At 40.7% G+C, this 22,973-nt stretch overlaps 1 protein-coding gene across 4 annotated transcripts in view; it reads left to right on the forward strand.

Annotated features, from left to right (window-relative positions):
• PARD3B (par-3 family cell polarity regulator beta) overlaps positions 1–22,973 on the forward strand; it is a 393,607-nt gene that overhangs the window by 326,868 nt on the left and 43,766 nt on the right. For all 4 annotated transcript variants that reach the window (XM_058421311.1, XM_040069267.1, XM_040069269.1 and 1 more), the window contains one exon: positions 15,445–15,580. In XM_058421311.1, coding sequence (XP_058277294.1) covers positions 15,445–15,580 — 136 coding nt within the window. The remainder of the gene's footprint in view (positions 1–15,444; positions 15,581–22,973) is intronic.

The raw sequence follows: 22,973 nt of genomic DNA on the forward strand, positions 1-22,973 counted from the left end.
GAGGGTTCTTCCCCTGTGGTCCAAACCAGCTGGTGAGTGGTGTGCTCCAGTCCCAGGGTGATGTGTTTCAGTTAATATTGATGTGTCCTGAGAGCACCATACCATCCAAAGCACCCCAAAACTTCAAAGCTTGTTTTTTCTGCGGCTCTGCTTTCAAAACATGAAGCAAACATGTCCTGCAGCAGTGCCATTTACTGACTCCTGAGAATATCCAAAGTAGTGGTCACGCCCTCATTTCAAAGGCAATATATGGGGCCATTATCTGAGCAAATACAGTGCCTGTCACTGAAAATCCATTGATGATGATGAATTCTAGTTACTGATGACTGCAGCCAGATCTGCAATGGTGAGTAGGGGGTCATTAGCCCTTAAGCTCTGTGAGTTGCTCTCTGTAAGCAGGTCAGAGTTTCACAAGAGCTCAAGGAAAAAAACAAAAAAAACCAAAAAAACCCAAACCCTGCAGTCTCAGGGAAGAGATGAGGAAATAAGGAGACGAGGAAAGAAGAGAAGGAATAACAAAACTTAACAAAACATCCTTTGGGGGGAGGGGAAAAGCAGATTAAAAGATTTTAGAAGAGCAAAAAATTAACGATTTGAACAGTGACAGGACGTCCTCTTGCAGAATGACAGAAATATGTGTCTGTGTAGAAGAGTTAACTCAGGTTGGAAAAACTTCAAGAACTTAAGGGAAAGTTGAATTTCTTGGTTATTTTGAAACCTTCAAGGAGAAACATGCAGGAAAGCTATGGAGATAATATACTGCTAGAAATATTCTAGATCCATGGAGGGATGAGTGCATTTGCGTTTGAAAATGCTAGTGTCAGTATTGATGAGTATTAATGTCCTGAGTGTCATTGTTAAATGGGGTTGACTTGTATGAATCTGAAAGAGTTGAAGATGTTCTTGTTTCTAAGTAACTTCTGCTTGTGTGATGTGATACTGCAGTATACCACCTTTCAGTAGGAAATGTGCAATTCCAGAGACAGGCCGTCTGTAGATCAAGGTTTGATAAAGTTACCCTTCCCTAACACAAGTACTTTTTTTTAGCAATACAGGCAATTTCATGCCCTCTCATTTCCATAAATTGGTGAACGAACAATGTATTTTATGTATTTACAGTGGAAACTTAGCGCCAGAAGCAGAACCCATTCTGATGTGCAAAATGCAGATGGGTGATACTTCCCCTCCCTGCTTCCTGGCTGGATAACAGCACATCAGTGATGATCCCTGGCCTGTGCCATGGCTGTGCAGGTGGGCAGAGCCAGTCCCCTGCGCAGTCAGCAGCGCTGCAGCGGGAGCTGAGCCCTGCAGTGCCTCCGCCCCCTGGCCCTGGCTGTGCTGCTGGCAGCCGCCTTGCCAGGCATCCTCCCAACAGGGGGTTTCAGCAGTGATCTGAAGCCACAGAGTACAAGTGTCCTGAGCATGGATGATGGGTTCTTCTATTTATGTCTTGTTGGTGTTACAAATAGAGGTGGTGGAAGATGGTATTTGTTTTCTTAGTGTTGACTCAGCGTACCTTTGCCATTAACCGCAGCCCCTGCCCAGCCTTTTCTGCAGTGCTCACTTGTCAGCTTTGACCATGCTCCCCAGAGTGAGATTTCTCCTCATTCTATAATGAGGAACAGGACGTTCAGGTTTTTCCATGTGTTGCCACCAAAACCAATATTACAGCCAGACTCAGCAGCAATGATGGCAGCACACAATAATAACCATCCCACATGCGATTTAGATTAACTGCTCTTCTGTTTAGTTCATATAATGCCTCAACAGCATGATCTGATTTGCTGTTTTCACATAATCCATCATTAATTCTTTGAGTTACAAAATGACATTTTTTAGTAGCAAATGGAGGGAAATGGGCTCCCCTACATTCAGAAAGGAACTTCACTTTCTCCAACTGCAGTTATGTCCCTTTATTTATCTGACTTTTATTTTAAATGTGGTTTCCTTTTACAAGTATGAGGATTTTGGGGAGCGGTAATGCTTCTATTAGAAGTGTTGTCTTTAAGGCTGCCTTTCAGCATAGGTGGAACTAAGTAGTGATCACTGGCCACAGGCCTCCAGCTCTGGTGGTGAGGAAGAGGAGTGGGTATTTCAGCAGCATGAACAAATTGCCTCCCCTTCTATCTGAAGAAGATGCTGTTGTGGCTGCCAGAGGAAGCTTTTGGGCTTGTAGAGGACAGCTGTGGCACCCACATGGCTCCCATAAGTGGTGGCAGCAACAGGAATAGGAGCCATAATCTCAGTGCTCTCCTACCTCCGGCAGTGCAGGAGAGCGAGGAGGAGCAGCTCTTTGGGGAGCCAGAATTGTTTCCAGAGCTCGGAAGAAGAGGAGGAAGGCAGTAGAGATAGAGAGATGCATGGAGATGGGGGAGGCTGTCTCCTTCCTGCCCTTTCCATGTATGATAGGTGCAGAAGCTCTGCACCCACCCTTCCCCAATCTATCAGTCCTTTGCTAATTGTCTTCCCCTGCTTAAAACCTTTTGGTCATTGGCTGCCCTCCTCCCCTTTTCTCCTCACAGCCTGTTGGAATCTTCCCTGCCTCCCTATGAACCGTTGCTGAATTGCATTTTGCCACCCCATGAATGAGAACAAATTAAACTACTTTATCTCGATCATTTGTGCAGCAAAATGCAATTTGCTTGTGTTGCTGCAGGTCCTTGAGCCAACTCTGTTCTGGACACTTTTATCACTTTGCAATCTAATCTGCTGAATATCTCAGATCCTCTTGCATTGAAAAATGTGGTTTTAAGACTTTTTTTTTTTTTAATCTAGCTGTGTATTTATGCATGCACAAACCCACAGTGATATACATATCCTCATATATGTGTGTATATATATATGCATGTACCTGTATAATAAATAAAAAATACATATCACATTTTGAAAGTCCACACCTAACTTGCTAATGTCAGCTGCAGTTGATGGACAGCCAAGTCAGACTCTTTTTATAGTCCATTTCTAAAATGAAACCATAAATTTTAAACTTGGGCTTCATCATTGCAGAGAAAAAAGCTTTTCCAGCCTATTGATGAAATATAACATTTGATAGGATTTATGAGGCCCAGATTCAGGAGGATAATTTGCAGAGCACTTAAAGCTCCTTTTTCCTGCCCTTTGCCTTCCCTCCTCTCAAATACACATACCAAAAAAAGCCATTAGTAATGAAAAATTATTAAGGAAGATTTTTCTTGATTCCATACAAATGTCAATTTGTGAGAGAGAAAGAGGAAGAAAACAGTTGCAAGAGCTCTTACAGGAAAGGGGTCTAAGCAGAGCCAGGCTGATTATATGAGAGGAATACTGGCTCTTACTGATAAATACACAGTGTGATTATTTGCTCTAATACAGTCATTTGTAATGTGTCTGTGTGTGTATTATTTTTAATAGTACTGGATGGAATTTATTTTTTTTATCACATTGAGATATTCACAAACCAGCCACATAAAGTTAAAAATAAAACCGATACCCAGCTTCTTGGTATCTTGATAAAGTTTCCTTCTGGCTTGTATTACCAGAGTGATAATTTCAGAGGAAAAACATCTTCTGTAACTCGTGATCACAGTATCTGTCAAATGGTAGGAAATGAAGAAAACTGCCAGACAGTGTCAGATTTATTAACAGCTCTAAGAAAACCAAAATTAATGCATTTTCTCTTATTTGATGGGTTGAAATGTCCATGTGCTGTACTTATCTTAATGGACAAGTGAAGGAAGTAGTACTCATCAATTAAGTCTCTCATTAAGCTGACTACAGCTTAATCTGGAGCACATGCAGGAGCGCTGTGTGTGTGCCAGGCTGTACCCTCAAAGGTGTCGTGGTTGTTGTTAAGGAACGCTCATCCCGCAGATGCCAGGAGCAAACTGCTGGACCAGGGGAATGCAGTCCTATAGGGCAGGGAGGGGAGCAGCTATGGAAACAGGCTGTGCCACTTGTGCCTGGGGAGCTGCTGGCCTGACTTCCATTGGAAAACCATACTTCCACATGTTGATAACCAATCGTCAACCATTTGGGTTGGAAATGTCTATGCAGGAAATGTGCTGAAGCTGAATTTTTATGGAATCAGATAACAGCTGGGTTTTCTGGGGGACGGGGGGGTGTAGCTGGAAGGAGAAGATGACAAGGAGTTGTTTTGTCTGTGCAAAAAGTAAAAAGCAGCAGCATATATTCTTCCAACAAAAATGTATAGTCTTTCCATATGCTGGAATGGGGTCTTTTTATTTTGGAAGGGAACATAGCCTAATCTTATACCAGACTGTGGCTTTTGCCACCCCTTGAACGGTGACAATTTGACTGAGTTATAAGATTTAGAGTACTTCCCACACACACGATAGAAACTTGGCTGCTAACTTCACCAAAAGTACTTGTCCTGAACTGCCAGAGTCGATACATGTTTTTCCAGTAGCAGGTTCTGGCTGCAGGGACCAGAAAGACTCCTGTTGCAAGAATGAAGGATGAGGTAAACGGGGTGTTCAGTGATGATAAGTGTTCCCAGGCCCTAACATCCCCGCTTCCGAGGGATGAAAAGGGTGAGCTGCTTTAAATGCCCTAAAAAAATGCCACGAAGGGACAGGACAAGAGTCAGAACACAGGAGAGGCTGGAGCAGCCAGAGGGTGGGGAGAATAAAGGGGAGTTCTGGGCCAGGCTGTAGTTCAAAGTAGGGAGAAGTGTAGCAGTACTGCAGGTTTGATGCTATGTCAGACATGAGCACCTCATTCAAACCAATGCCAAAAGGAAGAGGTGCTGTTGGATGTCCCATGCCACCTGCAGCCCCACCGTCGCTGGCAGCTGCTTTGGGAAGCTTTGGGAAGCATCTGGAAGGAGACATGCTGACCTAGGTGCACAGCTGCCTCTGGGACAGAGATCTGCTTGTATGGGAAGCCAATAACAGGTGGAGGAAATTGGCAGCCTTGGCTGAAAGATGAGGATAGGAAAGACTTCCAAGCATCAGGATGAGAACAGAGAATTGAGGCAGCAAGACAAAAACAGCTGGGAGAGGATTGGTAAGGTGTATCTCCAAACATGGTGGCTGAAAGCATATGAGAATCATTCTGTAGAGGCAGAGGTGAGCCTGAACCAGAACACTTGCTCCAGCATTCCTGGGATTCCCAGCCAAACACAGAGAGATAGGTTTGATCTTCCTTTCCCAGCCAACGTATGCCAAAAAATGGTTCTGTACGGCTTGAAGATTCCATCATTTTGGGGGTTTTTTTCCATTTTAAATTAACATTTTTCAAAGCAGTTACTAAAAAGGAGTAGGACTTAGCTTCAGTCTTAAACAGGTCTGTTCTCCAAGTGGAAAAGCAGGAGTAATTTCCTATTAGAAGTGTAGTAGAATTACAGCTGTAAGAAGGAGATAGAAAAACAATGTATGTCTGTAAGTCCAGGAGCTTCCATTGCCTGCATAATGCAAAACAATAAAGTTACACTGCTAACTTGAGGCCTCCAAGTTCAGAAATACTTCTCCAAAATGCAGTTTGGCTTATAAAGAGTTCAATTCTGTTTATGCAGAGCCTGTGATGAAAGTGGGTTGAAGGAATGTGTGCTCCTCAGTGTGTGAATGCAAACTAAGCAACAGTGGTCCAAGGACCCAGCTGCACCAAGGGAAGTGTCCAAGGGGGGAGGCTGCTGGAACGGGTAGAGAAGGTGGCCTTGGGGGCAGCAAAAATCCATCTACCACTTCAGCATCTGTCAGGGTTTTTGTTGAGCAATAACCACAAGCTAAATTTGCCATATATAATTCCTGAGAGAAGCCAGTGGTAACTGATGTTTTGATTTTCGAGTGTGTTCCTGTGAAACTGCTCAAATCTCAGTTGTAGTTTGGAAACACTGCCCTATCAGAGAACCAAAATGAATTTACCTGCAGGGTTGTCCCCATGGTAAGATTGTCATAAAATTTTTAACCCCGTGCACTATTACGGTGTAGAAAATATAACTACGCCTGTTTCTTTTGCACATCTGTTAAATGTTTCATGTGTCATTTAAGTATATATTCTGAATAAGTGAACTTCAGATCATGGCACTGGAGTTAGGATGTTCTGAGGAGTGCGTATGGATTATACCCCCTCTGCAAGAAGCCCTGTGTGTTGTAGGAGTCATTCGAGCATGCTCAGCTGTGCTTTCGCTTTGCTGTGCCTTGCACTCACAGCTAGCAAAATGAGCTAGAAAAAATTGCACTTGTTGTCTTTGCTTTCCTTTAGCTTGTAGTTGGGGTGTTAAATGCTTTCCGTAAGATTTACACGCTTCACCTTGCATGTGCCAGTGGCTTAATAAGAGCATCTGCTGTCTTTCTGCAGCAGATCTGATGATTTTTCTATGCACGTATATTTAGTTGTACATATAAATAGAATCCAGGCACTGTTAGATGCATATGAAAGTGAGCGTCAGATTGAAATGGTAACATATGAGGTTTTCTGCAGTTCCATTTATGAAGTATCAAGTTAAAAACAAAGCTGTGAAATAGCCAGAAAACTTTTTATTTCTGCAGCCAAAGGCATGTGCTTGTACAGCCTAACCTAATCAGGTCTCTGATATGTTCTTAGAATGGTCAGTATTTCATGTGTTGTATCGTTGTTGCGAGCTGTGTTTTCATTATGGTTGGGCTTTCACACAGCAGAAAGTAGAAAGCACTGCTCCAGATGTCTGGCTCCTTTCACCGACTTTGTTGCTGTCTACAGCAAAATTCAAGTTTTAACTCTACAGAGCAAATTCCCTTTGAATCTTTGGATACCCTTAAACAGTATAGTACTGGAGTATGTGTAAATGTCTACAAAGTACAGTGATTGGAGTGGCTGGTTTAAGAGGAGCTATAAAATGGTTCCAGCTGGAGTGCATTCTTGAGGTAAGCTCAAAATGCACTCCAAATTGTCAGCACACTACTCAGAAAAAACACAAGAAACAAATCATCTTTAGTGTGCTTTGCTTCCCTTAATGCACATAAGGATAGTGTAAATGGAAGCTGGTCAATTTTCAACAGTTTGTGTAAAATTGTCCCTAGGTTTCGCTTCCGATCTTCAGCCTTTGTGAATAAATGCATCACACGGGGTTGTAAGTATACCTGTGTGTATTTCTGTGGTCTTAATGCTGTCTATATTTCAATAAGTATTGTGTATCTGTCCATTAATATTTATATGGAGCAGAGAGCTTTGGTTCTCGCAATTTTTAATAAACATTGATGGTGTTACTAGTTTATACAGAGCATTCAATATGCTCCATCAAAATGGCAGCTCTAATTAGGTTCCTTGAATTAGCTAATGGATTTCGAGAAAGATAGCTTACAAAGCTCTTACAGCTGTCCAAGATATTCCTGCCATGGCAGAAAGACAAAAGGCCGCTGGAAGCTACAGATTTGAAAGCGTTAGAAATGAGACTGACAGTTAAAAAAGATAAATTACATTTGTATTTTTTTTCCTGTAAAAGTCCTAACACTGGATTAATGTTAATCCTTGTAGTGACCATTTATTAAAAACACCCCCAAAAAAGCCAACTTTCTAGTAAAGGATGTGTTTTGGCTCTGAGAGCTGCGCTTTTCCCTGATGCTTTGCACGTGATGTGAATCCTTTTTCATTTTTAAAACGTAAGCTGTATCTGTCACAGAACTGCAGACACAGATAACGTTTTTTTAGTTGAGGTTGAGTTGTCTACCTCCTCTCCAGCTAGGCAAGTATTAAAAAAGCAAACAACATAGAGGATTAGCTGCTGCCACTCTGCCAGTGGCATAGATTGGCACGTATGTAACGAAGAGCAGATGACAGAGTCTCTAGTGTGAAACTTGGAGAAGTAATTTCTGAGAGAAAACGGATAGTTAACTCTCTGCTTTGAAATTTTCAACAAAACATGTTTTAGAACATGGGCAGCGGCATCTACTGTGAGGGAAATCTTAGATCCTCAATTCTTCTCTCACAAGGGAGTGCAGAAATGAAGACTGCACTGAATAGTCACCTTTTCTCCCTCCTGCTTTTGCTTTGTGTGTGGTAAAGAGAATTCCTGAGGGACTCCTGAATGGCTAATTCATTGGAAATTTTTACAGTAGTTATTATTTCAGCTTTGGTGATAAGTTTAATAGATGGTAGTGCAAAAAGCAATAGCCTATAAGTGAAAAAACCTAGCTGCCAGTTCCAGGCAGGTGTGATAGTCTTTAAGAAACAGAGTTACATTTCTAGGCTGGAGTTTAGCATTCAGCATTCGCTTTGTTGGATTGTTAAAGCTGCTGTAAATGGAGTTTGGAGGGCTGAAAATCTGCTCAGTGTTGATGTGACCTATCTATTGTAAATATGCCAGCTGCTTTACATCAGTAAAGTAAAATACCCCCTCCCAAGCTGTGTTTTAATACAAAGTGCCAAAAAAGGCAATTTAAGTACTTTGCCGCGTAAATCCAGATGAAATTACCTTGGAGAGAAGGCCTTCAATTATGCCTCACACGTGACTTCTGCATGATGGATAAAAGGCATAATTGATATCATCTTTAGTGAAGAAACCAGAAACTGTTGCATTGTCTAGAGGCTACTGAAAATACCAGGAAAATCTGTTTTTCATTATTTTCATTGTGTATTGTTTATAGAGAGTTTGGTTGTTGTCAGCAGCCGAGTCCCTAATCTTCCTGCTTTCCTAGCCCTTCGGAGACAAGTGCACATCTCACATCAACAAGACAGCAGTAAACTGGTCCCATGCCAGAAACAGACACTGCCATTAACCAGCCCGAACTGGAAAGGCATCTTTTTTTATTATTAGTTAAGATCTGGTGATTGTCGTCTTTGATGAGGCACAATACATTGAGCAGAGAAAAGGAAAAAAATTACCTTTGTTTTTTGAAATAAAGATGACAATCTGGCTACAAACAAGAAAATGAATGCCCTTTTCTCTTTCCTTTCTACTTGATTGTAAATAATGTGTTTCTGTTAGAGTAGCATATACCGTATCTGCTTACAGTGAAGTTAAGCCTCAGTGTGCCAGTTTTGCTTCCATAAAACAACAAATTAGGCTATACCTCCCATTATTCCTGACCAGCTGTAGTCAACTGTAAGTTATAAAGGAGAGTAATGGAGATGAGAAGTGGCTGGTTTGAAAAGATGATGCTCATTTGGATATCTAGGCCGTCTGCCATGACAAACAGGAAAAGGTGTTGTATGTCATGTGAAGGGAGGGAAGCATAAAAGGTTGCTTTGTATCAAGCCACTGAGAGGTATTTTATAAACAGTTTGGAAAAACTGGAATTGATACAAATCTGTTGGTCTCAATCTTCAAATGGTTCTTTTGAGGCTTCTGTAAACATATTGTGAGCTATTTGGGGAAAGAAAAGGTTAATGACATTGCTAATACGTATCATGCAAGGTTCTCTTTCCTTCTTTCTTCCTAATGAGTCTGTAGGAACCTGCAAATATCATCTTCTCTCTTTCCACTAAGCTCCTAATGTCAAGAGGTCAGTAGTGATGTTAGAGGGTCAATAGGACTCAATTTACATCCAGACAAATGGTAGTCATGTGCTGCCCTAGGAGGCTTTGACCTTTTGGACAGAAGTGGTTGTATTGCTTTTATGTTCTCCTAAAGAATTGAAAGGCGACAGCGTATGTTCCACTGAAGCACAGTTATGAGTTTTTAAAATATTATTAAACAGATTAAGAATTGGGGACTTTAATATACAGGTTCAACTAAGTGTAAATGGCTTCTTCAGTGTAATTTGTTTTTCTGCAGTTTGTTTATGATTCTTTATATGTACTTATGTACTTAGAGAGAAACACATCCATCTAATGCTTCTCACATCAGTCTGTCTATGCAGACCTTCTCAGATAGTCCTGCCTAAATGGAACAGGGCTCAAAGTCTCCCTACCGGTCACTTGGCACAAGTGTCCAAATCAACTGTCCTCGTAGGGCCCTTCTCCATTGAGAAAGACAGTAGTTGTGTATACATCAAGTATGTTCCTGCCCAGAGCAAGATAGCAGGTGTTGTGGAGACCAGTAAAGCAGTATGCGTGGTTCCAGTTCCTAGAAGGATGTGATTCTTAACTTGGGTCCTCAGTGTGCGGTGTGTGTAACCAAAGCCTGTGCTGGCTTTGGCTGAGCATCAGAGGCGATTCCTGAACCTGCAAGACAACAACAGTGATGTCAGCAAGGCATTTCTGACAAGTCTTTCCTTGTAACACCATTTCCTTACTCAAATGCCTGTGAAAACAACAGATGTTCATTTCTCTCTAAAATCTCTTGCTCTTGTTGGTCACAAAGATGAAAGCTGAATTACAGTAGAATTATGTTCTTACCATTGATTTTCTTTTTATCACTTCCCACTATTCTTTTTATTCCTTCTTACTACTGAAGTTGCAAAAATGTCTTCATAAGAGGTGTAATACTTCAGGAGAGAAATGCAAGGGCTGGAACTGAAAGAGAAACTTACTCAAATATTTGTTATAACTTCAAAATGGACGTTTTATCCTAAGTGAAAGATACTCTTACATGCTCTGTTGGATACCCTTATACTGTGTATCTTTGTAGACCACTGTGTTCCTTTCGGTATGTAAAATTAATTTTGTTTTTTAGCAGGCCATGAATGGAAGATTGTCCATTCTGTAGAGTCTGTGAATCACGTTTTGTCTTAGATTTGTTTGTTATTGGAAAATTCTCTAAAAGAATAATTTTCCTTTTTCTTCTTTTTTGTTTGCTTGTTTTGTTTTATTTTAACTTTCAGGCACCAGTTGTTTGCTTAGGGGACTGACAGTCAGCTGGGTGAAATCAGTGTTTGAAAGAAGTGGTTGGCAAAAAAAGCCCTGTGCAATATTAATGTGTTTAGGAAAACCACTGGAAACAAAATGTTTATTGCCTCTTTAAATGTATGTTTATATATAGCTTTAAGTGGTTCATCTTTCTTCATGTGTGCGACAATTGTTTTTAATTTTGTGTTATCAAGAAAGCTGCAGTAAGAAGTCTCTAATTTAAAAAATGCCATTTGAACTTGAATGATGGAAATCCAGATTAGCAACTCAGAGGAAGAACACAGAGATTTTACTGTGCAAAACCTGAGCCCATACGTATTAAATACTAAATAGATTGTTTCAATTATTTGGAAAAAAAAACCCTAGTCTGTCACATTGAATATATAATTATTAATATAATTATATCATATTTGCTTTATATATATAATTATTGCTATGGCGCTTGTTCATCTCTCCACGGATGATGGGGCGAAATTTCACACTCATATTTTACACGATGTCAGAGAGCTTGAAGCTCAGTCTCTGCTACATGACGGTTCCCCTTTTGTCTTGGGCTGTCTGTTGCGGCTGTGTTGGTTGAGGGGCTGTTTCGAGGCCGGTCCCATTGCACTCCCAGGGGGCAAGGCGGGCCCTGCCTGGTGCTTCTGGCGGGTGCAGGCACAGGGAGTGGAGGGTGCTTTCTGGCCATTGTTATCCAGCCGCTGGTACAGCCCCAGCAGCTGGACTAGAACAATCGTGTCGGGTCAAACGATAGCACAGGCTTGTTTTTCTCCTTCTTCCAAGCCAGAGGTCCTTATCCTCCCAATAAGGACTGTATTTAATAAAACCATAGAATGACTGACAGGAATTTGCTTTTTCCTCTTTTGAATGTTCACATAAGTTTGTTGGGGGTTTTTTCAATTTCAAAAACAAACAAACGAAAAAGAAAACCCTTGCAGTGTGTTGCAGCTTATTGGAAGAACTGTTGAACTTCTCTTAAGTTTGTTTATGGCTTGGGCTTTTGGACATGTTTGTTACTATTGTTTGAAATCAGCACCTGAGTCTTCACAACACTTTTTGAAGTTTCTCAGAAATTTATTCCTACACATAGACATAATTTTAGAACTTCCCTGTGTCAGCTGCTTCTGAATCAGTCTCCTTACATGTAGCACAATTTCAGGAAATCATTCTGAAAACAACTGGAAAATGCTGAGTGAACGGTTCTCTCACAGTCTTGTGACACAGAGAAGTCAGTGCCTACATTAAATTTTGGATCCTGGGAACATGTGATGGTGGAGGGAATGGTAAATGTGTGGTTGCATGGTTCTCCGAAGAACGTGTAGTGCAGCTCCAGAGCCATGTCGAGGAAGGAAGTGTGCACAAAATTGTGCATATGATAAGGACTGTAATATTTATATCTCCTCAAGGAGAGAGCACTGCATTAAATGTAAAGCTACTTTAAAAGAAATCTGTCTGATGTACTTACTCGACTTGCTGAAAAGCTCCAGTGAGTGTCCTTAATGTAAGCTGACTTTGATTGCAGTATTGTTTTTATATTTCTTCTGTAAGCTCAGGTTCCTTTTCAGTATAGACAGTCATGCATCTGAAACATTTGAACTGGTATTCATCCACTCTTTCTCTGCCCGAGAACCGCTATCTGATCAAACCAATATTTTTTAATTATGTATTTATAGGCAGATGGGAGAATAGTTTACAGTCAATGTATGATCTTCTCTGCAAATCTTGGAATATTGTGTTGGTTTTTTTTTTTTTTAATATTGCCTTATCAGTTTCTTTTTTTTATTACTGATGACTTCATTCTGTTTGAATTCAATGCTTCGGTTTCTTTGGGGTAAACTAATAGATTATGTATGCGATATTTGCACAGTGCTGATTGAATTCATCTGGTGAGTTTGAATGTGGTTCATATATTCACATAATTGTCAGGAGCCAAGTTGAAATTCAGAACTGTTTCATGAGCATTGCACAGGGCATCATATTTATCTCACTTTACTCAGGAGTGGGTAAAACTTCCACGGTAAGCTGGAATGCAGCTCTTTCATAAGCCACTGTCTTTTATATTTGTGCCTATAAACTGGTGGACAAAAAAAAATTGTGGAGCTTTAACTGTATCCTGAAAATATGAAATGGATGTACTGACCAGCCCTCTTCCTACCTGTTCCCTTCACTTTTCTAACAAATTCTGCACCTGCTGGCCATTTTTGACCAGACTTGATGTTCAAGAGATACCAGAACACGAAGTTTAACTAAGCGCAAATAAGCAGCCTGCTAGAGAGGCCCAGACAAATGCTCTTGCTGGGGAGAAACACTGCAGTGTGAACCATTATCAGACATGAGAGAACCCACAGGAGAGAAGCGCAGGAAATCAGACTTCACGGAGCTGCGTGTTTCCACAGAGATTATGCTTGTGTTTTCACACTAATCCAGATGGATAACTTTCCATGTGCTGCTATCTTTCATTCAAATGTTCCTACTCATTCTCATGGTTAGGGTTTGTAGTTTGATACTGCGTGGCAGAGGTTTGCCAAAGCAAAATCTGTCAGGCTCCTGGACTCTGGACTCTGGAGCACCACTTCCACTCGCTGGCTCAAAGGGTTTGAGCAGAAGGAAGCTCACCTACAGGAGATCTGCAGTCAGTGCAGCACAGGCTCCTGACTGTCGTACAATACATCAATCTCGGATTTAATCCAATGTGCATGGCATTTTCAGATTGCCTCTTCAGCCAAAGTTCCTGGTGGTAAGAAGTGGGTTAGACCACTGGTGATGGGTGCTGTACAGTTTGCAGAGAGCTGCAGGGAGCCAGGCTGGCTGGAATCAAACTAGACCTATTGCCTGTATTTCAGTGTCTGTGTTTCGCTTAGCTAGTGCTGCTTTGGGCAATGTTGTTGGCAAAGCAACAGGGACAATACTTTGGGCCTTATCTGTATGTTAGCAGGCTTCATTAAAAAGTTTATCTCTACTCACAAGTAATGTCAGGGGATTTTGCAGGTATTGTACTGCTCATGAGCTATGGACCAAGCTTCACTGTTCTAAGTGATAGTCCCCATTAGCCAGACCTCAGTTTCAGTGTTTTGCAAACTAGAAATGGTTCTGCACTATTTGACAAGAATTCATGCAAGGAGCAGAGGCATTTATCTGTGGAAGGAATAAAGGTGAAGAGGGAATATCTTTTTTTTCCCTCTCAGTAGTCCACAGAGTTTATGCAAGTTTTCTGCACTGTCTTGGCAGATCATGAGAAAAATTTCATGTGCTCTGGAAGATTTCAGTAAGTCAGCCAGAGAAGCTTGAAACCTCTGGGACTTTGTACAGTGGATGGATAACTTAGACTTCAGTAAAGGAAGTCATCTGATTTTCATGGAAACATACTGATGCTGCAAGTAACCATTTCCAATCCTAACTGCATATTCAGCTGCATTTGTAGCCTGCGTGGAATTTCTTTTAATTGGTAGTTAATTTCCAACCAGTCTAGATTGCTGGTATGTACTAGACACTAAGCATTTTTGAACTGATGGGTTTATGTCCAATATTTTGTATGCACTGTCCAAATTCAGTTTTTGAGATGCAAATCCTATGAAGGGCTTCCCTAGATTCTGGCATACTCATAGTGGAGCACGGTGTAGCAAGATGCTCCACCAAGTCTGTGCTCACGTGAACAAATCTCTGTAGTCCACTGATGGTGAGGCAGAGTTAAGGTTATAGATTAAGAGAATCTATGGTGCTGTGGGACAATAACAATGGTTTCAGTTTAGGAGCAGCCACAAATTAATTGTATAATTAATAATTCCCTGTGAGTGCCAGTAAATGCTACTTAGCCATACAGTCAGTGCTCACCCCAGTGCTGACTACAGCAGGGCTGGAAATAGCTGCAGGAAGCATTTAATTTATTAATTTTAAATATGATGAAAGTTTTTTGAATTCTTAACCATTTTCAGGATTTTATTTAATACTTCCTGGTTATAGCTAGAGCCTTCCACAGTTGTACAAGCTCAGGGTCAAAACCCACAGAAAGGCATGTGTTTAACTTGATAAACTAAGCAGCTCTGCTGGATTTACCAGAGCAGTTTGCCACATATGCAGTTCCGCATACAAGTGAGTCTTCGTGGATTACTAAGTGAATTACTGTTTAATTACCACTTTAAAAAGATGGTATCAAGATTTAATAGTGTGCTTTCCCATCTCTCTTGCCTCCCCTGGATTTTCATGGTTGATGTTTGAGTTCTTTGTATACTTGGGAGCGAGTTTGGGTTTTTCTATGAGACAAAATTTTTCTGTGCTTCTCTGTGAATAATAGTTTATTCTTTATCTAGAACATATGTAATTTTAGGGAAATTCCACATTTAGCATGGGAGCAAAAGAACACATTTTTTGTCAGCTTATCATCGTCATTATTATTAAAATATGATGGTCATTTAGAGTTGCTCACAGGAATGTTAAAAGTTTTCTTGTGCTCCCCCATCTGTCTGCATCCATCTGTTGTCTCTTGTCTTGTACTGGAATTGTTAAGTTCTTTGGACAGGGATAGCCTTTTTTAAAAACAGGGATCAAGTTTACAATTAGCAGCTTTGTCAGTACAAGGAAGCAGAAATAAGGCTGATATGGGCCAGTGGGAACTATGCAAATCAGGAAAATCAAAACAATCAATCCCTTTGTCTCGAGTCTGGCAATTCTCTGTGCGTACCTGGTGTCAGATATGTGTGTTCATAGGAGTTTTATTTAGCTTTTTTTTTTTTTCCCCCTCAGTGGCTGCGCAGGTGGTGGGAACGCTGATCGTATCCAGAGGTTGCGGAAGGAGTACCACCAGGCCAGGAGGGAGGGCTTGCCTTTCTACGAGGACGACGAGGGAAGGACGCAGCTGGCTGACTACGACCAGCGCTGGGTAAGTCCACAATGGGGTCCAAAGTGCTGTTGCAACATTCAGAGTTAGCAAAAGGTGCTGATCTGTTTGTGTTTTCCAAAAATCCTGTATCAGTTTAACATGAATATAGGGAGAAATGGAAATTGAGAAATCCCTAATGTCAGCCCACCAGAGAAAATGTTAATAATGAGAACTTGGCTAAAATTAACTGGTTTGTTCACTGTGTTTGATTTAGGCCCAGATTTCCTCCATTAAGTCTGAGACAGAGAGTCACCGCCAAACTTTGTCATGTGTGGTAGCATCAAGGCTTCTCAGATGGATTTATGGTACTCTGGCTGTTCATCCGGTGATTCTCTGGGTTAACACGAGCATTAGAAGAGCAGACTCTCCCTGTGTTTAGCTGCAAAGTGAAAGGGAGGAAATAGACACATATCCGTCCTACGCTTCCTTCTGCAAGTGGGACTGTAGCAATCTGGCCATGTTATAGCCTTTGTGACTTTTATAAAGTGAAAAATGTAATAATTTGCTCACCTGCATCAAATTTCTCAAAATATTCTACCCACGCTATAGAACTGTTACAGGCATGGTGTATCCCCTGTTTTTCATCTAGGACTCACACTACACAGAGACATTATCTACCTCACTGCTGAACAGTAACCTATAATCTATAGAAGAACCAGAGATTAAATCAACAGTGCCAGATTTTTGAATGTGTTAAATAAATGCAACAGCCATAGTCTATGGGTACTGAGCAAGTCTTGAACTTGGAATCTTTCTCTTCAGAAGTAATTATAATCAACCAACATTCAGAAATTAGCTTTGATAAAACACAATTCACGCTAATTTCAAAATTTTAGTTTAAGAAAAGACAGTATATGCAAAAACCTTAAGAATCTATATACATCTGAAGTTTGAACTAACATTGGTTTTAATGTCTCCAAACTATGGGTGTGAATGCTGAAGTGCAATCTGCAATGACTACAGCTATAGTACAAAAAAATCCTATGCAGGAGTGGACTTTATTGAAATTGCAGAGAGATGCAGAGTCAAAAGGGGTGTTTTTACATAAATTATCATATATATTTGTTCATTAACTCCAAAACTGTTGTTGTATATATTATTCTGATTCAATTACCAAAAGTGTCATCTTCAGAGAAGTAATTCTTTCTTTAAAGCAGTTAACTTTAATCCCCTGCCTTAAATTTTGTGACCTAAATTTGTGAGTCAATGTACCTGCCATTCTTCTTCTGAATTGCTTTTGTAAACTAAAATACGAATATGCATCAAATGTGTCTTCCTGTTGAAATTCTGTGTTAAGTGTCCTGACAGGCCTCAGACTGGGTCAGTGCTACCTCTTCAGCAGCCTGAGGATTTCTACTTCTTATCTGAAACTGATAAAGCTGTATTAATGCTCAGATGAGGTTGAGATTTATGGTCCAGTGTAGTTTCACAAAGGTTTCTTCTAGGTAATCCTCTATAAGCCTTTCCTATTAGGAAAAATGCCCAGAGATTACTGATTTCCAAAGCTTTGCTTTTCCCATGAGGCATGTTGTCCTTAATCAAAGCACCTCAGTCTTGAAATGATTCATAATAGTGGCACCAGAACTGTTGCTTTTTGTCCTTCCAGTGCAAAATATTTGTAAACAGTATTGTTGAGAGGAATGGCAATCTGCTCAAAAATCAGAGTTTACCTTGAGGGCTTTAGTATTCTGAAGTTTGTTGCTGCGGCAGTTCTTCTTGTTGAAGTAGTTTATAAACTTCAAAGACTTTTGGTCTCTTCATTGCAACAATATCACCCATTGATCCATCCAGCCTTGCTTTCATAGGCACTGTCTTTTAGTCTGGAAAATACTGCAGCCACAGCTTGCTCTCTTTCGACTCGTGGCTGAAAATTCTACTCCTGCGTGTAGCTGTACCCTTAAAATACCTATGTTCCAATCTACAGAGACAGAAAAGAAGGAACAAAAATAGAATCAAAATATTAAAAAGAAAGCAAATGTCTCAAAGCATCTTGTCAGGAGAGTTCTCAAGACAGCTTTTAAGCAATGCCATCATTCCCACCTCGGGCAGCTGACTCTCAGCAGTACTGCAGTAACACAGATTGAACAACAACTGATTTTTTTTCCACCTTTACTTATCAGGGGAGAGACATCTGATGACTAATTGCATGATTGCGAATACAGAAAAACTTACTCTAATCTTCAGGATGTCAAGTCTTTCTTTAAAGAGACAACAGACAGCTGAGGAGGAGGAAAACCTTCTGGTAGAAGTTTTCTTTCTTCCCACAGGAGGTTATGGCACCAGGGAAGCTGCAGCTGGAAAAGAGATGCTGGATCTCTGTATTTTTAACACTCAACTAGTACTTTCCTTACTTTTCTCAGTCAACTGTTTTACCTAAGCCAACTTTCCTATAAGATGTCTTTCTAATATACAGCAGCTGCTGTAATCACTTCCCACCATCTCACGAAACATGCTGATAAGTTGGGAAAAGCAGAGGATAATTTGAGAAGACACTATCCCATCGCAAATCAGCAGCCTCAAAAATGGACCCTGGGTCTTGTCATCCAAAACAGTATCTGAGAAATCATGAGGCAAATTTCTATCTGATAAAGCTGACATTGACAAGTGGCCTTTAGCTGACACTGTAATGGGACAGAATTTCTAATAGAAGGGGTATTTCTAACAATCTACTTTTTTTAAGTGGGATAAATCAAGTTAAAGCGCAGAGCCGACTGAAAAGCTAGCATTGTAAGGGAAAATGATCTCATGACAGGCAATTGGGATCCATAAATGTTTTAAAAATAAGGTCAAAAATTCATTTTAAATAGGCCTGCTATTCTCTCATCATCCATTCCTCCCCCTGCATCCATTTTCCAATTCTCTTCTGTTCTTCTCATCTGTTGCTGGATGAATGTTTTGCTCTCTTGCGCCTTCATTCTGCTCTCTCTTCCCCACAGTCTATTCCTTTTCTTTTTGTAAGAAACTGAATAATTCAGTTTAGTGTGTCTCCATAAACAGACAAATGTATAAAGCACTGTCTCTGCTATAGAGCCAGACCCTTTCAAATTCTTTTCCAATTCCATTGTGCTTTGGTTTGTTTTCAAGTTTTGCATCCTTTGGACTTTCTTCCCCACACCCCCCCCCAATCACCAACTCCCTCTTTTCAGGTTTATAACTCAGATAAATGATAAACCAAATTCTGTATGGTGGATCACAAGGCTTAAAGTAAACCTCAGCTAGTTTAGCCAAAGGACAGACTGATAATAAGTATAAATATTGTCTAGGAAAATGAATGCCTTTTGTTGTCAGTGTAAAATGAGATTACCCTAAAATTTTCTGACAGCTAGGGAATATTGGGATGTATCAGCTCTAAAAAGGGTTTAGGCATGTGCATACATGCTCATGTCTTAGTGGGACATCAGATATCCAAAGCACTCATGAAGATACCCAATAAAAACATAATCCAGGTTTCCTGAACGAGGCAGATGTTTGTATACTATTATCATAGCTGCAGGATCAGTCAGACCCTGAAAGAACTGTGTAAGAATAAGCTGAAAGAACTAAGTCTCTCTAGGAGCTGGAAGGCTTTTTCACAGGCAGTCTTTTGCAGGGCTTTAGAGTCACAGCCTAAGAGCAGATCATCAGAAATAGCCAAGGAGCTGTCAAGAGAAAGCCATGCAGTTAGCATCTGCACTTGTATTTAAGGGCATTTAAATAATGAGGAATTAAACATCTATTTGAGGATTTACTTGGATTGTCTTACAGACTTTGTACAAATCCAGTTACTTAAAACATCAATTCTTTCCTTCAGGATGGCAGTAAATCATTGAAACTTTATCTTTTTAATGCACATTCAAGGACTGCATGTAACATAGGCCGCATTGCAAATAGTTCTTCACCTGTTAGTGACCACAGCAGCGTCATGGTACAGAACCTTGGGTTAACTGGTTCTAAAAGCCATGTCCTTATTTGCAGATCAGAGTTGCAAGCTTGTAAATAACCTAGAGATACAGGAAAACCTGTCTCTGGATACTGGCTGTGAACATTTCAATTGAAACAAACCCGTAATGTATTGAGTTTTGTCAGTTCCCAGTTGAGAGTAGGAAAAAAGAATCATGCCTGTGTGTGCTAAAGGCCACGTACTTTATTGTGTGCCTGGCAGGATTCCAAGCCTAAAAATCAACGAGAACAAAGAAAGGAGCATTAATAACTGCATTATTTTTCCATAATGTGTCAAAGGGTTCTGCGCTTCTTTCACGATGAATAAGGAGCTGTTTGCACTTTTCATGATCAATTAATTCCAGGTTCAGGATATTGCATTTCAAATAGGTTAGGTTCCTAAAACACATAAACGTTTGTGTTGGACTATGGTTAGAAACCAGAATTCCAACTTCTAGAATAGTAACATTCCTGTCTTCTAGCGCAATGGGAGAAGCTGACAATTTTATGTGAAACCATATAGCAGAAACTGATGCAAATTCCAGACTTTGAGTCCACAGACTAATGTTAGTAGAAAACATTAAATAAAAAGAAAAAAAAAAAGAAGAAAAATACAGTAACATATTTAACCTATAGCTGCTTTGAAGAATACAGATCAGAAGTATTTGTTGTTCAAATACTAATTAAGAGAGTACACAAAAAAATTAATAGAATGTGTGATTAACTTACTGATCGACAACTTTTTATGGTCCGAACTTATCTCTGCTTAATGAAGGCTTCCGATTGGAATGTATTGTACAGAGCTCTTCTAACTAAGCAGAGCAATTTTGAAATTTACAGGCCAGCTTTTAGGGGTAGTTTTGGGGGGAAATTATTTGGGAGAAATCCCTGCCAAACCTCATGTGAAAAATAAACTATTCCAAATGGCACATGCAAGGAGAGCCAAATTGAATTCCATTAATACTAATAATAAAGAGTGACTTCTGTAACTTGTTGGGAGTCATTCCTACTTATACAAAGGTTAGATTTGGCACAGATTATCTGAACCAGAGGGGAGTCTGAAATGCTCATGTCTTCGTGCATACACTTTGTACGTGCTCTCATTTACCAGGGAAACAGTTCTGGTGCCGTATGTCATCTTATCAAAGCTCGTTGGTATTGTTTATACCCTACAATACTATGTGAATTCAAGAAATTCATCATGCCATCTATTCCACAAGGTGCCTCTGCACACAGCTGGGTTTTGTTGTTTTACAGTGCAGGGGGGTGATTCTGAGGAAGACAAACACCAAGCATTTCTCTTATTTCATACAAGTTGTTGAAAGAAATCAGACAAAAGCCTGTGGTGTGGCTGTGGCTGTCCTTGCAGGCTCACAGTACTGAGAGATTCCAAATGTGCCAGTAGTCATGTCCCTTGCAGTTAGGACAGGTTCTTCTGATATTGCCCAAATGGAGGATTTGAGTGGGGCATTGCAGAGATCATGACAGCTGCCATGGATCAACTTGATATGATATGAAAGGCCCTAGAGGTTTTCTACTGTATATATTTTGCCAAAGTTGCCAGTATGTTAAGGGAGGCAAGAAACAAATCTCTAACTGATAATCATATTGATGAGGGGAGTTTGTGTGCAGGTGATCCATGATGTTTAGTAAGCTGAACAGTTACTGTGATTGAGCGCATAGCCCACAGCTCTGCAGCTTTTTTTCTGTGGGGCACGGCAAATAGGCACAAATAGCCTTTTTGGAGTGAGCTAGCTGTAATCTGGCTTGACTGCAGCTCTCAGTAGTAGCTGGGTCTTTGCAGTTTGCTTCGGGTTTGGCAAGCTCCTGCCAGTACAGGCTTCCACAAGTTCCTGTCTCCTTGTTGGTCACTCTGTAGACAGGGGACGGTGCGGCCGCTTTCCCTGAGCACGTGTGCACGCTCTGCCAGTTCTCAGGCCAGTGTCACACGGGGAAGCTGGAAGAGGACTGACAGTTTAACACCGAACCTTCGCACGTGGGGCTGCCAAAGCCAGTACTTGCACCCTGAGCTTTCCCTCCCTTACTTAGCCTCAGTGATACTTCTCTGTGGCAGCTTGGTGCCCCACACACCAATAGAATCAAATACAGCTGCTCCTGGGTCTGGCTACAGGGGAGAGGGGAAAGGAGGCTTCCTTTTAAAATTGACCTCCTCTTCCTCAGGCCATTAGTAAGAGGCCTGTTTCAACTTCTGGAAGGGGGCCCCAGTTACAACACTCATTTTTTAATCACAAGACAAGTCTGTTATGCCACTGAAATTCATGTCTGAAGCTAAGCATGCACTTAGGTATTTATTGGATCAGGCCTGAAATCAGGCCTCAGACCTGACCCCCTTTAGGCACAAGCTTTGGCCTTTACTACCAGGTATCCGGTGCATTTGTCAAATAGATGCTGACATGGTTGACTTCTTTTTCAATTCTTACAACTTAATTTCCCTGGGTCACGCTCATGCTCAGTGGTGCTGATTAAAAAGAAATCTCCTCCCTAAAACATACCTATGATCCAAAGAGTTACCTGGCTACTGTTGTCCCAGACAGTACCCCCTTTCCTGAAGATGCTGGTCACTGTCCAGCTCTGCCTGCTAGGGATAATATCCTGCTAAAACAGAGAGTGGTTTGGACAAAAGACTGCAAAATTTGTCCATTTAACATCAGGGAAAGCAGAATGACCTCAGTGAAGCAAATAGCACTGATTGCCCAGTGTGTGCAGAACTTGGGGGTCAAGGGTTGAGCTTGAAAGAAGCTGGGTCAAGTAATATAACTGTGTCGTTGAGGCTGTTAGAGGGCCCAGATCTTGTATTTGTTATAGTTAAGTGTGTGACAGAAGCCAGCTGAAATAATGGACTTTTCATTACTTTTGATTTTTGGATTGAGCTCTTCTGTTGTCTAACTGTGCAGCACTTCTCATTACTGCAACGCAAGATCTGAGGTGGAAGCCTTGGGTCTTCTCGAGTTTTGCTGAAGTTCCTTGCTGCAAAATGCATTAGCAGAACTGCTTATTAAATTCCATCCTAGGCACAGCTTCAGCAGTCAGGGTGCCAGTGCTCTGGCTACATTGTTGTCTTGAAGTTAGAAAAACACTAAAAAGTTCAAGATTTTTTCACAGCCAAGGTGTGAAATGTAATTAGAATGTATCAGTGGGTGCTGGGTATGAGCAATTATCTGTGAATATATGAAGGCCCTATTTTTCTCAACAAACAGGCGACATTGCTGTAATTATTTAAAATGAAAAAGAAAGTCAGTGACTCAGACATGGAGAGATTGGGTGGATAACTTTATTAGTTCCCAGTCTAAGGTCTGTAGTGCAGATGCTAATCTAATATCAAGACTGCATTAAAATAAAGTACAAAATATGGAAAAAGAGAATTTCATTTACCCCGTTAGGTTGGTGCTGTACATAACTTTGACTGTTCTGCTCAAGGCCACCTCTCTTCAATGTTCAGCTCTAAGTCTGGCTC

This window comes from Hirundo rustica, chromosome 7 (assembly GCF_015227805.2).
Source record: "Hirundo rustica isolate bHirRus1 chromosome 7, bHirRus1.pri.v3, whole genome shotgun sequence".
In the NCBI taxonomy this organism is placed as follows: Eukaryota; Metazoa; Chordata; class Aves; order Passeriformes; family Hirundinidae; genus Hirundo; species Hirundo rustica.